The sequence below is a fragment of the Leptinotarsa decemlineata genome, unplaced genomic scaffold (assembly GCF_025532065.1).
Source record: "Leptinotarsa decemlineata unplaced genomic scaffold, Ldec_3_MD MMD2_P_RNA_scaffold_9, whole genome shotgun sequence".
Classification (NCBI taxonomy): domain Eukaryota; kingdom Metazoa; phylum Arthropoda; class Insecta; order Coleoptera; family Chrysomelidae; genus Leptinotarsa; species Leptinotarsa decemlineata.
The window spans coordinates 6,154,617-6,169,017 of NW_027412536.1; the positions used below are offsets into that span (position 1 = coordinate 6,154,617).

The 14,401-nt window shown below is 32.5% G+C and overlaps 1 protein-coding gene across 1 annotated transcript in view; it reads left to right on the forward strand.

Annotated features, from left to right (window-relative positions):
• The first annotated feature begins 5,500 nt into the window (after nucleotides 1-5,500).
• Nucleotides 5,501-14,401, forward strand: part of Ccm3 (programmed cell death protein 10 Ccm3) — a 35,454-nt gene continuing 26,553 nt past the window's right edge. The window contains exons 1-2 of the mRNA XM_074170528.1: nucleotides 5,501-5,732; nucleotides 5,786-5,963. Coding sequence (XP_074026629.1) covers nucleotides 5,661-5,732; nucleotides 5,786-5,963 — 250 coding nt within the window. The 5' untranslated portion in view covers nucleotides 5,501-5,660. The remainder of the gene's footprint in view (nucleotides 5,733-5,785; nucleotides 5,964-14,401) is intronic.

Below are 14,401 nucleotides of genomic sequence, written 5' to 3' on the forward strand. Positions count from 1 at the left end.
GTCTCTTGATTGCAGAGATTTATACTAACGATATTAATTTGAAAAAAAGTGTGTCATACCAAACGACCAATGACACTATGAAACTAAAATCTTTTAGCTGTTCGGCTAGAGTAGTAACGTCAGTAGTGTAGTAGCCTCAAGTAGACTTGAACATCAGTTTTCTGAGTATCAATAGCTAAAGTAATTAAAGCGTCATGGATAGCACTAATTTGATAACGGACTGCTTTAACACTGCTGATTTTTGCTTCACAATGTGTGAGCTTTTTTATAGTATATAATCCCAAGTGATCGGTTAGAATTTTCCATCGATGAACAGAAGCTGAAAACAATGTGAACAACCTCTGAAGTACCCCAAACAAAGTGACTGATTTTACGGATGACTTAGCGGCGTCACAGAGTACGAGATTGTAGCTGTGACAGCAACACGGTACCTACGTAAACAGTTAAGGGATTTATATCCCGAATTCTCATTTGAACCTCAATATTTTTTCCTTTCATGTTAGCCCCATTGTCATAGCCCTGACCCCTACAATTGTTCAATTCCAGTCCATATTTATTTAAAACATCAGTGATAACTTCAGTCAGTCTTTCACCAGTCGACTCATTGACAGGATTTTAACTGACATTTTATCGTCATCTGATGATAAATCAAAAAATCGTATTGTCAGTGAAAGTTGTTCTACATGACTAATGTCTGGAGTACAATCAGCTATAATGGAATAATATTTTGATTTCTTAGCATGTGATATGATTTTTGACTTCACTTTTTCACCTATCAACTCTGTTAATTCATTTTGAATGTCTTTTCCGCAGTAGTGATCTGAAACATCACCCTTCACAGCTAATCGTAAGTGCTCCTGCATAACTGGATCAAATTTGGCTAGCAGTTGTACTAAGCCCAAGAACTTTCCGTTATTTGGCGCTATCAACAACCCCCTAGCTCTAATTGCGTATAGGTGGTCTTGCTGGTTTGCGCAAAATTTTTCTTTATTCTTATAAACGAAGAGACACATCTCGTATATATACAGACCAGCAACTGTGAGTATTTCCAGCTCTTTGAATGAGCTTCTACATGAGTGTCGCCATCTCAAACTAGCAATTATTTTGATCGCGCGCTTTTGTAAAATAAATACTCGTTCAGCAGAGGTGCTCATACCCCAATTCAAGATCCCATAGCGCAAGTGACAGCCAATAGTTGTTTGTCGGAAGTACCTCTAAACGTCATATTTTTTTTTCAGCTAAATAAAGTGTAATATGCAGTAATCTAGACAAAACATTATTCCATCTTGTAGTTTCCTTTCTAATCAAATGTTGCTCTTGGCAATCTATTGTTTTTAATCGTAGCTAGTTCAGTATCAATCCATGAAAGGTAAAACTACTTATGAGAAGTGTTAATTCTCATGAATTTTTAACATTTCAGACGAGTGTTTCCAGTTGTTATATCCTTCAAATACTAAACTCGACGTTGAACTACTATCAAATAGCCGGCAACAATAAACAATAAACTCGATCCTTAGAAACGGAGTATAAAGTTTTTTTGTGAAATGAGAATTAGAGAAATGTCGCCCTGTATTATTCTTTGGATAATTATCAATGTGAGTTTGCACTGGGCCACTAGTTATATGATCAATAATTTTGTTATATCAGATCCGGCCAAGTGGCTGGATCTGATATATTCGGGACAAAAGTACTAATGTCATCTAGAATTTGTTTTTGTACATCACCAATGGAGTCATCCTGAGCAGCATTTGTAATTGTAGCACAACTTGTCTCCTCACTTCTTGAAACTTCGACAGCAATGCCTTCAACAGCTATCTGATCAGACTTGTCAGACACAGGCTCTTCTACTTATGTATTCGTTTGTATAGGCTGTTCACGTTAAGAAGAGAATGACGGCATTTTTTGTAATTTTGTATATCCAACATAACAACGTTAAAATTCCCACTGAAATGCGTTCAACAGCAATGAAACTAGTAACATTTTATTTTGTAAGTTGCTGAACTGCTAGTAAAATTTCAGAGGTTGCCGAATCGAAAAAAACTCGAAAACTGTCAGTCTTTCTTTTCTTTTCACAACTAAGCATTTCTTTCGATAACACCTGCGTATATTCAATATGCCTAAAGCATTGTCGAAATAGTCCCAACAAATACTAAAAGTAAGTAAGGATAATAGCAATAAAACATATCAACAGTACAAAAAAATTTGAAAGTTCGAAATAGTGCACATGTTGGCAATGCCGTAATTTGTCATCTTGTGACCTCATTCTCTTCTTAAGTGTCTTTAGCCTTTAGTTACGAAAACGTATACCGCCAGATGGCAGTGCGATTTCGCCCGATAAAATAAATACAAACTCCTCCCTAATTCTAACTTGACCAGGCCGGGGCATTCCAGGGCCGAACTTTATTCGCCGACGTGTTCGTTCTTCCAAATTACATTTTAGATTAAAACATGTTCGTTTTCGTGTTGATCTCAAAGTTTGCACGAAAATTGCAGATTATTTGAAAATTATGAATCTTTTATCAAAATTGATAAATTCAAGATGCGGACGAGATTTGTGATTAGGGCCCGATTTGACGTGCTATAAGGAAGTTTTCGGGGTCAGAGATGATGAATCTTTTGTCAAACTTAACGAATTCAAGATGACGGTTCCAAGATATCGAACGAGATATGTGGTTATGGTACGAATCGATTTGAAATTAGTATGTGGATTTTTTTGGGCTCGTAGAGTATAAATGTATTGTCAAAATTAATGAATTCAAGGTGACGGACAAGTTGTGTTATCCGATTCATATTTGGTACAATGGGGTTTTTGGGGTCGCACATTATGAATCTTTAGTTAAAATCAATGAATTCAAGATGGCGGCTTCAAGATGTCTGACGAGTATTGTGATTATGGACCGATTCGATTCAAAATTGGTATTTTGTAGTCTCTAGGCGTGATTTTTTTCTATTGAATTTCGGAAATTCAAGAGGGCGGACTAGTTTTGTGATATCTGGTCGGGTTTTAAGGTTCGAAGATAGTTATTTTTCTGTTGGAATTCAGAAATTCGAGATGGCAATCGAGTTTTGTTATTAATTGTGAAATTATATATAACACTGGTATTTTGAGGTTGAAGATAATGAGTTTTTCATCAAATTTCAAGAATTAAAAATAGCAGCATAAAGATGGCTATGGGTTATTTTGTGATTTATAGTCGTGTTCTGTTCAAAATTTATTTTTTCGAAAACATGAGCAGGGTGTTCAGAAAATCAGATGATATTTTGGGAAAGAAAGTTTTTGGCTTTCTACTACTCCATCTGATACAAAAAAAAGGGATGAGAGTATCATATGGAGTAGTAGAAAGCCAAAAACTTTCTTTACCAAAAAATTAATCACTCCTAAAAATATAACCCCTTCAATTCAAACCAGATGATATTTATGAATAAAAAATTGAGAAATCAAGTATCAGAAAAGATTTTATGATTCATAGTCGGATCCTCAAAAATAATTCATCTAGGGCTCTCCGGGGTAAATTACTCATATTTTTCCTCAAAATTAATTCATACTGCCAGATATATTTTTAAAATTGAATGATTTTAATATAATATTTTGCAGGAAAGGTCCACAGTTTAAATAATATGTCTGATTCCATATAAAGGGTTAGACAATATAAGTCAATACCAATCGTGAATAATTCAATTCCGCTGATGTGTATGCAACTGTTGAAAATTAATGAAATCCAACAATGTTTTTGCTACCAATTTTGATTGTAATCAAATCAAAAATAACGAAATTCGTTCAACATTCTAGAGCCTCCATCTTAGTATTTCTTAATATGAAAATATCATGAAGTTTTGTCCCTAGTAATGAATACTTGTAAAATTTCAAGCCAATCGGAAGATATTAGACTTGCAAGATTTGATACAAACGTGTACACACGCAAACATACAGATAGGTAAGTTGAAAACTATCTGGTTATTGTAGAAATTTTAATATTTCAATCTTTCGTTCGGTCAGAATAACTTTTATCTTTTCCTATTCCCAATCCGACCCTGTGCTATATTTTACAATGGCTCTATGATACTCTCTCTCTCCCTCACCAGACGTGTGGGAGGAGCTACCTGTCGGGCGTGTCATTTAAAAGAAATTCATCTACCATTCTGACTTCAGATTCAAAAGTAATAATTAGTTTTCACTAGTCGACGGCTGAAGCAAAACTTTATTAGTTGACTTTGATGAAATTTGATATTTCCCATTTCGAAAGGCATAATGCAAGGAAATCAAATTCGTATAAATAACATATTCTTATTAAATTAATAACAAAATAAAGGAAACATTAAAAAGAAAAATGAGAAAGTCGTTTAACTGAGAAAATGATAGGCTTCAATACCGAAATGGAATAACACCAAAATATTCGTTAGTTTTGATGGTGGAATTGAAGAAAAATGCCCAAAAATAAGAGAGAGAATACTTTTTGTTCATCTAATATTCGAAAAATATTTTTTTTATTATTTTCCTTTATACACTCATACAATCTTTCCTCAATCAGAATAAGAAAAATCGTTTCTGACTCCTTTTTTTTCAGGATTTTTCAGGGACCCTTAACTTGAACAACCTATATTCCAGATGTAGATGCCACATTCAGGTTTTAATTTTTTGTTGTGATATATTTATCTATATTCATAAACTTTTTTGTTTTTGAAATTCCTTTTTTTTTTCTGATTTCCGTTTTCCATATTGTGATCCAGATTGTTTTCTTTTAATAGGATCAACGTGTTCGGACATTTTGTACTAATCAATTTAGCCAATCTATAAAATCTGCAACAAATTAAATATCTACAAGTCCAAACATTTCTAAAAATAAATAAATTACAATAAAACGACGACGAACATCAGTATCGCAACGTAGCATGAACCGTCTGATTACTGCGTCTCTTTGTTTTATAATAATTGGAATAGCTGTTTTAAGTGCGTAATGAATAAGAATGAGCTGAGTGTGTTCCGCTTCGTCAAAAATAACATCAATATCTCTAATTTAAACGTAAAAAAAGATGGATAATGTTTTTCTCGATGGTCGGGGATTCCCGGTAAAATTAAATGCATGCAGTGCAGTGCTCCGATATGAACATTGCGTTCCATTCTAGTGTTGCCAATATAACGATTTTTTCGCTGAATTTAGGGAATTTACGAGTAAGTAGGCCTCGCTTAATGAGCGAGAGGAAATAAAGAGGCGCCTGCGGCGCCCCTTCGTATCCGGCGCACAGGGCGGTCGTCCAATTGCGCCCTCTACCATAACGCCGCTACTGTTCGTTTAGGTACGACCATCGACATAAGGTTATGTCGGTGGGTACCACAGAACTATAACTTAGAGTTAACTAACTATAACACTAAGTTATAGTTCTGTGTGCTCAGTTATAGTTAGTTAACTCTAAGTTATAGTTCTGTGGGTCGACACGAATTCGTGTCCAAACTGAACTCGGCCTTATTCTTCATAATTGACAACTGATAAGTGACATAGTGACAAGGTGATTTTCAATTTAGTTGACGTTTGTTGATACATTTTTATTTCAAGATTCTTCAAATATGTTGGAATTTTTGAGTGTTGTCATTTAATAACTTGAAGTTTATTCGAAATTGACATAGTGCTTGAAAACGGATTTCATTATTATAATCTAGAAATATGACAATGGGAGATGAAACTCCTGTGACAACATTGATACTTCCAGTTTTAATACGCCCTATTTTATCTGAAGTATATTTTCTTTTTGTTTTTGTTTCTTGTCAAAAATTAATTTTAATTTCCAGTTGGAGAAACAAGATGTGTCGGCTTCCCAAACACTACGATCAGCTCTTACCAAGGCTGAAGCATCTCATCCTGGTCTCACATATGATCTTGTTCTTGGTATTCTTCGAAAGGGAGAACTTACTGTAAATATGAATGAGAGTATATTACGCCTTCAGGGAGCTGTCTCTGATTTCGATGGTAAATATTATTTGAATGACTTTTTCAATTGAACAAAATTTTAGGTTTATTCCTAAATTTGGTGGCAGGGGGAAGTACTTCATTTGGGGTGAATGTGTTACCTCATTTCAATTGAAAAATACCCTTTTTTATATATCAATTTGAGAAAACAATGGCTGCTTTCATGTCATGTCATCTTATAAATAGGAAGATAACAAATGTGTTGAGTTTATATTTTATAACTAAGATGCATTGAAACTATGTGGTTTTCACTGATTCCCTTTTGTTTTGTTAAAAGCTCTCTATGTGATTTATGACATTAACCTAGTTTTGTGTAAATAGTGTATCACTTTATCAAGAGGCCAAGATTTTCTGACAAACAATTTTACATAGAAAAGGGGTTCAACTGATCACACCATTTATGCATCTCATTTATTACTATGATACCCATATTCTCAAATAGTTTTTATTTTGATAATTTGATCACCAGCAACAAAAAACATCTGAGTACTCTATGAGATGTATGTTGCTTTTCCAAAGAAATTAGAGGTCCAAATCCAACACTTAATGAACTGTTCAATGGATTTGTATTGGATTGCTGTCACTCACTGAGATGTGTGATACAATGAGAGCAACTGATTCATAGAAGGGTAGATACTTTTCCATTAGCTCTTCAGTCTTTCTATGATGTTACACATCATATCATTTCATTTTTACAATTGAATTTTATAGAATCTACTACATGTTTCAAATGGCAGTAACAAAAAAATTTCATATTGTAACAGTTGAAAAAAAAATTTGTGGCAATAGTTCAAATTCAGTAAAAACTGTTCTTGATATAGAGTAGTATATCATCAATTGAATGTTTATGATCTGGTTAGATGAATCAAGAAGCTTCATCTTTTTTGGAGATATTGAACACTGATGAGAATGGTCAACGGCATGAGATAAATTTGTTCAACTCAACTTCATGTACAAATAAAAATGTTTGTATATTACTACAATGTCAGAGAAATATAAAACAAGTTTGAGCCATGCTAATACAACAAACTATATAGTAAACTATTAGGAAATGGTCCACCATCTTTATTCATAACATTATGTTGACTTATTTCTAAGCTTTCATAGGCCTATCTAGACATCTTCCTTTGGAAGATGATCACTTGGTGATTGATACACATGTTGAGGTGTTGAAAATAACGGTTTGGTATTGGGATAGAACTTCAGTAATAATATTCATTACCACACCAAAGGTTCAAAATGGTGCATCACAAGAAAATTATTGATTACTATGCTTTTCTCTACACATGCTGCAAGAAAACCTGCAGTAGAAGATGAGTCCACAGTTTTCTTGGTGTTACAAAGTAACAAGTGTTTTCCAAATTCTATAATAATAATCTTTATTCAAATAGGCAACATTATTTTCATACATTGTTTACATTAAGTAGTTATAGAGACAATATATGATTATTTTATATATAATTTGAAGCAATTTGAATCAACACTAGCTGATCATAAAAAAGACATCCCATGACAACCATGTATAAAAGTTCCTGAAGAAGTACATTGATTGGCTCTTGGCCGAAGGTTATTGTATTCCAAAATACCTTAGTGGAACTAGGAAATAATTTTTTGGGAACAATTCGTAAAGGGAACATATAATTTGTAATAGTTTATTATGGGGGTAGTTGTGGATTTCATGTTGGAAAATAATGAACTGGTTGAATAAGGAGGTGCTGATCCAGATGGTATTTCAAATACTGAAATCATTGAGAAGTAAAATATCTTACCATTGACCGAAAGCCATTTTGGTACTAACAATACAGTCTGACTCACGGTCGGTAGTAGGTTAGACGTTTCTGAAAAATGTAACTCAGGATTTTTCTGAAAATTTTTCATCTTACGTTACCTTACCAGTTCTATTGATCTAAAATATTTTCAGCATTGTGGCGTTATCACTTCCATGAAAAAATCCTAGCATTTTTTTTTTTAATAGAACATCCCCCTATATTAACACATTTTTGAAATCGCTCTTTTATTATGATACTATTTTGTTAATAATCTCCTATACAGAGCCCTAATTGAACTTAAGTACATCAGTACCTAATCGCAATTCATGAAAAGTTAATATTTATATGATAGTTTGGACAAACTCGAAATATTTAATTAACACCAAGAAACCGACTCCTCATCATACAGGACGTGTTGAAATTATTATTATTTCCATTATGCATAAAAGTGGTCAAAAGTTCATTTTTTCAAATGAAACCCCCTGTATATTACTCGATAAATTGAAAGATGATGAAAAATGCTTCAAGATGATATATCATGTCCCTATACCTAGCAAAATAAAATTACTTTAAAAAAATGCATTATGCAACTTATTTTGTACAACAGTTACCTACTGCTGGTAATAAAAAAAAATAAGATCCATGGGATTCGAACACACGATCTTTAGATCACAAGGCAGATGCTCCAACTACATATGCCAAGGCAATTTATTTTAAATGTGATTATTGGTTAGTCAGGAAGGAATTCTTACTGTTGGACTGAATACTACTTCGTCAGTAACTTCACAGGGAAAGAATATTACCATTTGCACTAACTGCATGTGTGAACTTTTTTAAATAATTCTTTCTAAGTAGATGTTCTGATTGAAGTGTTTTTATAAAAGAGATTTTTAATGACAGTTGTAAAAAAAATTATTTTTAAAGAATTTGATTTTAGGTATCCGAGGAAATATCAAGCTTATGACAGTTTGGTGACTTTTATAAGTAATTGATAAATGATTTTCGACGGTGTTTCAAAAAATCGACAAAAATGGATGCAAGACATATTGGCAAGACATATTGGTATCCATTTTAACCCCCAACAAACTTATCGAAGCAAAAAGCGGAATTGTACTTGACATTATTATATCCGGTTTGGAAACATTAATCTTTTTGGAGAAAACCGATGCGTGGGTTTTTGTGGCATGAATTGAACCTGGTTACTTTCACCCCAATGCGAAATTACTTCTAGACGAGACAAGTGTGCTGTTGTCAGCAAAGCAATATATTGGATTCTTTGTGTTTTCCAATAAGTCGTTGATATACAATAAAAAGAGGGTTGGAGACAATATGGATCCCTGGGAAACACCAGCTGATGGGGTTAACTTTTATTTGAATTTGAAAAAGTTTTTCAAATTCAACAGTAACTTTTATTCACAAAACTCAGGTCTCCCTATGGGCTCACCAATAAGCCCCATACTAGCAGATATCTTCATGGACAGACTAGAAAATACACTCATCCTCAACAACCCCCTGTCTCAAAAACATATCGTTTTTTGGTACAGATACGTTGATGACATACTAATGGGCTTTGATGGTTCTAACAGACAATTTAGCCAATTTTTGAACTTCCTCAATAGTTTACACAGCAAAATTAAATTCACTGTAGAAATGGAACAAAACAATGAGCTCAACTTCTTGGATTTGAATATTTTAAAAACTAACAACGGTTTTCAATTTAATATCTATCGAAAGAATACATTCACAGATTGTTTCAGTCCAACCTCATATAAATTAGCAGCTTTTAGGTCCATGATACCTTTACCTTGTACCTTGAGAGAATATTCAGAATGAATTGAAAGTCATCAAACAAATAGCGGTCAATAACCAGGTACCTGTGTCCTTAATTTAAAAGAGTATTTCAGGTAAAACCCATAAAACTATTATGGGAGAACTGTACCATACATCAAAAAACAGAATACATACAAATATAGCAGCATTAATTACTCAGGTAAACTTTCAGTAAATATTCAAAATTACTTTTCCAAATTCAACATAATAACTAACATCTTTCATAAGTAATAATAATTTAGGAAAAATCATATTTAATGCAAAACCTAGATGTGACAGAATGAAGAAATCTGGCATATATAGAATAGATTGTAGTGAATGCTCGGCAGTACATACAGGCCAGACCAGGAGAAATTTCGAAGTAAGACTCTGTGAACACGTCGGTGTAGACAAAAAATCTTCTATGTACGAACATCTACAAGAAACAAACCACAAAATAAGTAAGGAAAACCTCAAAATCTTACATGTAGTAAAGGAAGGAAAATGAATTTGTTGGAAGCCATGGAAATCAATAAATCAATTAAAAACTCAAAATATAGAACCCTTAATGAACAAACAGATTTGTGTAGGTCTCCACTTTTGAATTTATAAAGATGACAACGCAATTAATCACAGTTTGAAGGTTATGTAGTTGGTAGTAATGAATGTAGATATATGTCTTACTACCTACTCTCGGAGATATATATATATATATATATATATATATATATATATATATATATATATATATATTTATATATATACTTTTTTTTTGAAAAAACTTGAAAAAGTGCATTTCTAGATCGAATTTAACAAAAAGTTACTTGGAAAAGTTGTGTCTACGGCATCTCCATATGCCAAATTTTATGCAACTAAGATAAAGTTAACGTTTTGCTTATTTTTGACAGATATCCCCTTTATTTTAAAAAACAAGTTCGGTTATTTGTCATCAATTCATGTATACATAACAAACTCATCATGGAGTTTAACTTTTCTGATACATTTTTACTTATACGGACATTTTTTGAGAGAAATTAAAAATTTGCTATAAAAATTTTAACATGACTGGTGCAAAGTTTCAATCACTTGGCTATTTTCTTAAACAAACCTTTGATTTCGAAAAAGCAGAGGCAAAAAAAATGCAAATAATTTCGATAGAACTATTATTATTATAAATTTTAAACAACAATAATATTATAGAAAATACAAATGGGTACAAAAAATTACTCATTGATTTAAATGAGGTTGTCAAACACTTATAGCCTACATTTCAGTATATCGTCCATCACGTTCAATACAAATTATTGTCCTTCTACTGACATCTGTAACTGCATTTCTAATAAATCGGGGATTTATATTTGCACAGCACTCGCAATGGTATTTTCCAGATGTTGTATGTCAGTCAGTAAATGGTCTACTTCGGTACACTTTTTGTTTCAGGTAACCCCACAAGTGGCCAATAATGTTCCCAGTCACGTCAAATAACTTTGCCTCTGAACATTTGTTGGAGGGACTGTTTTACAGCAAGCGTGTGATGTATTGGTGGGCCATCAAGCTGATACCATAGGTCGTATTCAATATTTAAAGGCATATTATCTAAAACTTCACTAACCTCATTATTTAAAAGGTTGAGATAACTGACGGATGATAAATTTTCCCTAAAGAAAAATGGCCCAATTATTTGGTCGTTAAGTATCCCACACCATACATTGGTTTTTAAGGAATACTGATCACCACATTCAACTGTGAAATTGGGATTTTCTTGGGCCCACCATCGGCAATTTTGAGAACTTACCGTTCCATTTGAAGAGAACGTTGCCTCATCTGTCCATAAAATTTTATACGGAAACTTAACATTTTCTTCTCTCTCTCCTTGAAACCAGAATGAAAACCCCAAACGGACATCAAAATCTCGTTCTTTTAATGTGTTAATAAATTTTGGCTTGTAAGGCCAAAATTTATTCTTTAATAAAATTTTTCTAACACTTCCTTGTAATCGGTATTTTTTATAATATCAGTTATGCTTGTTTGCCCGTGTTCAATAACTTTTAAACAAATGTTAAGTTGGGCCTCCTCATCATATTTACTTAGAGTGTGCTTTTTCTTAAATTGATTTGCTACGGATCCTGTTTCTTTGAATTTCTACATTATCCTTGACACAGTAGTATGTTGAACATTTTTTCCTGGATACCGTTCATTAAAAATGTTAGCTACTTGCCGGTATGGTGTATTCTCACCACATATTAAAACTATTTCTATTCTTTCCTGAAGAGACAACATTATTGCAACAATAACTGTTAAAAATTTGACAAGTAAATCAACAACTTGATCATAGCATGCATTTTGTTTGTCAAGACCTACTTAAAAATTTTATTCAACGTGATTAAGCATCCTTACCGCCCTAGTTAGTGTTTATAAATAATCTGTAAATACTGAATATTGAAATTTTAATGTAATTTCAATTCTACTAATTTTATTAATACTTATTATTGCAGTTTTTGAGTTGTGTCTGCTTTTTGAAAATTGAAGGTACTGACGTTTGTTTAGGAAAATAGCCAAGTGATTGAAACTTTGCACCAGTCATGTTAAAATTTTTATAGCACATTTTTAATTTCTTTCTAAAAATGTTCGTATAAGTAAAAATTTATCAGAAAAGTTAAATTCTATGATGAGTTTGTTATGTATACATAAATTGATGACAATTAACCGAACTTGTTTTTTAAAATAAAGGGGATATCTGTCAAAAATAAGCAAAGCGTCAACTTTATCCTAGTTGCATAAAATTTGGCATATGGATATAAAATTGCCGTAGACACAAGTAACTTTTTGTTAAATTCGATCTAGAAATGCACTTTTTCAATTTTTTTCAAAAATAAAGTTGAATTTGACAAACACTGAACGTCAGTGGATCGCAGTTGGCTGCATCATTTTGAGTTAAATTCAAAGCACAAACAAGTCCCGAAGTTGAACTTCATTGAAACTTTTCAAAAAAAAAGTTTCCCATATGGTGCGCACTTTAATGATGACACTGTATAAATATATATATATATATATATATATATATATATATATATATATATATATATATATATATATATTTATATATATATATATATATATATATATATATATATATATATATATATATATATATATAAATAATATATATATATATATATATATATATATATATTTCATCATCTTTCAATGTATCGAGTAATACACAGGGGGGTTTCATTTGATAAAATGAACTTTTTCATTTTTATATTCTTGGGTAGTAATTTTGAGTTGTATTATCTTCGAATGAGATAAGTGAGGGCCTTCTTTGAGTGCATGTTTGGCTACAGCTGATTTGTCGATATGCCTGATGCGAGAATTTTTCTTATGCTTAGAGAGACGGGTATCTATACTTCTTTCCAATGTAGACCGATCTGGAGCTACAAGAGATCCGGTAAACCCAGGGTATTACTAAAGGCTCTCTGGGGTCCTCAACTGAACTTAAACTCTCTCTGATAGTTTTTTTGGCCTATGCTTTATTCGTTGACAATTCATTAATTGAGTTTTAGATGAGTAAGCTTAGAGTAATGCAGGTTTGTTGAAGGTTTATCAGTCATTTAAAATGACTGAAAAAATGAAGACAACTTTCCTAATTTTCAACATATTTATTTAGGACTTTCCATCTACACTCACTTTCAATCCTAAAATAAAAGTAATGAATAAATAAATAAAAAATAAAAAAATTGCCGTACATACTACTGTTTCTTTATATTAAACGTGCTATTGACATATTTTTGTATTGAATTTTTTGTACAAGATGATTTAGTTTTGAGATGTTTTTTACTGAGATGTTCAATCAGCGAATAACAATTAAAACATTACTCTTCCTGATAACGCAAAATTAAAATCATTTGGTGTCTAAAACTTATTTCCCAGTATTCCACCAATTGAAACAATTGAGCTGATTGTAAAACTAGACATTTTAGACCTACTTACTATTTCTGTCTTCAAATTATTTTCAATTTAATGCAAAGTTTTATTCATGCAGCAAAGAGGTAAAATGGCAAACCCGTTGAGTCCTTTGCTAGCTGAAAATGAAATTCATACTAAGCAGTTAATTAACAGTTTTCTATACTGGTTCAGATATGTAGATGATTTCTTAGTCTGTTGAATTGGTATAGGTAGGCAGTTGGGCAAGTTTGTCAAATTTGTTAATTTTATTCACCCATCAATTAAATTCACCATTGAAATGGATGTTAATAATTCAATACATTTTCTAGACGTAACTGTCACTAAAATCAATAATAAACATAATTTGCAATTTTCCACAAACCATCTTATACAATGTCATACACAATTCCTTGACCCATCCCTATCTAAATAAAGTAGCAGCTTTCGATAGTATGCCTCACAGATTATTGAATATTTCACTGTCAGAAAGTAATTTTCTGAAAGAACTGAATTCTATACAATAAATCGCTGTCAACAACAGTTACAAGAGAGAAACTATCAATTCCATTCGTTCCAAAAAAACTGCTGAATCAAGCAGTTTACCAGGTCTATCCCTCTTCAATGAAGAATCATTTTCAAAAAAATCTGTTCAAAATCTGTTTTTCAGTTAACCAGCTGCCTCCCCGAACAACCCTTAAACACTTACTAACTTGGGCTGGACGGTACGTAGTGAAAATCGATCGTCCGGCCTCTCGGCTCGAACCACCGTTTCCGTTCAATTGAATGAGTAGAACAAACCACTCTCGCCAACCCAACCAGCTACTGTCCCACTATAGAAGCGTCACAGAACATTGAAACACTTTGGTGAACAAACCAATAACAGCTCGTTTTTTGAAAAGAACAGACTTAGAC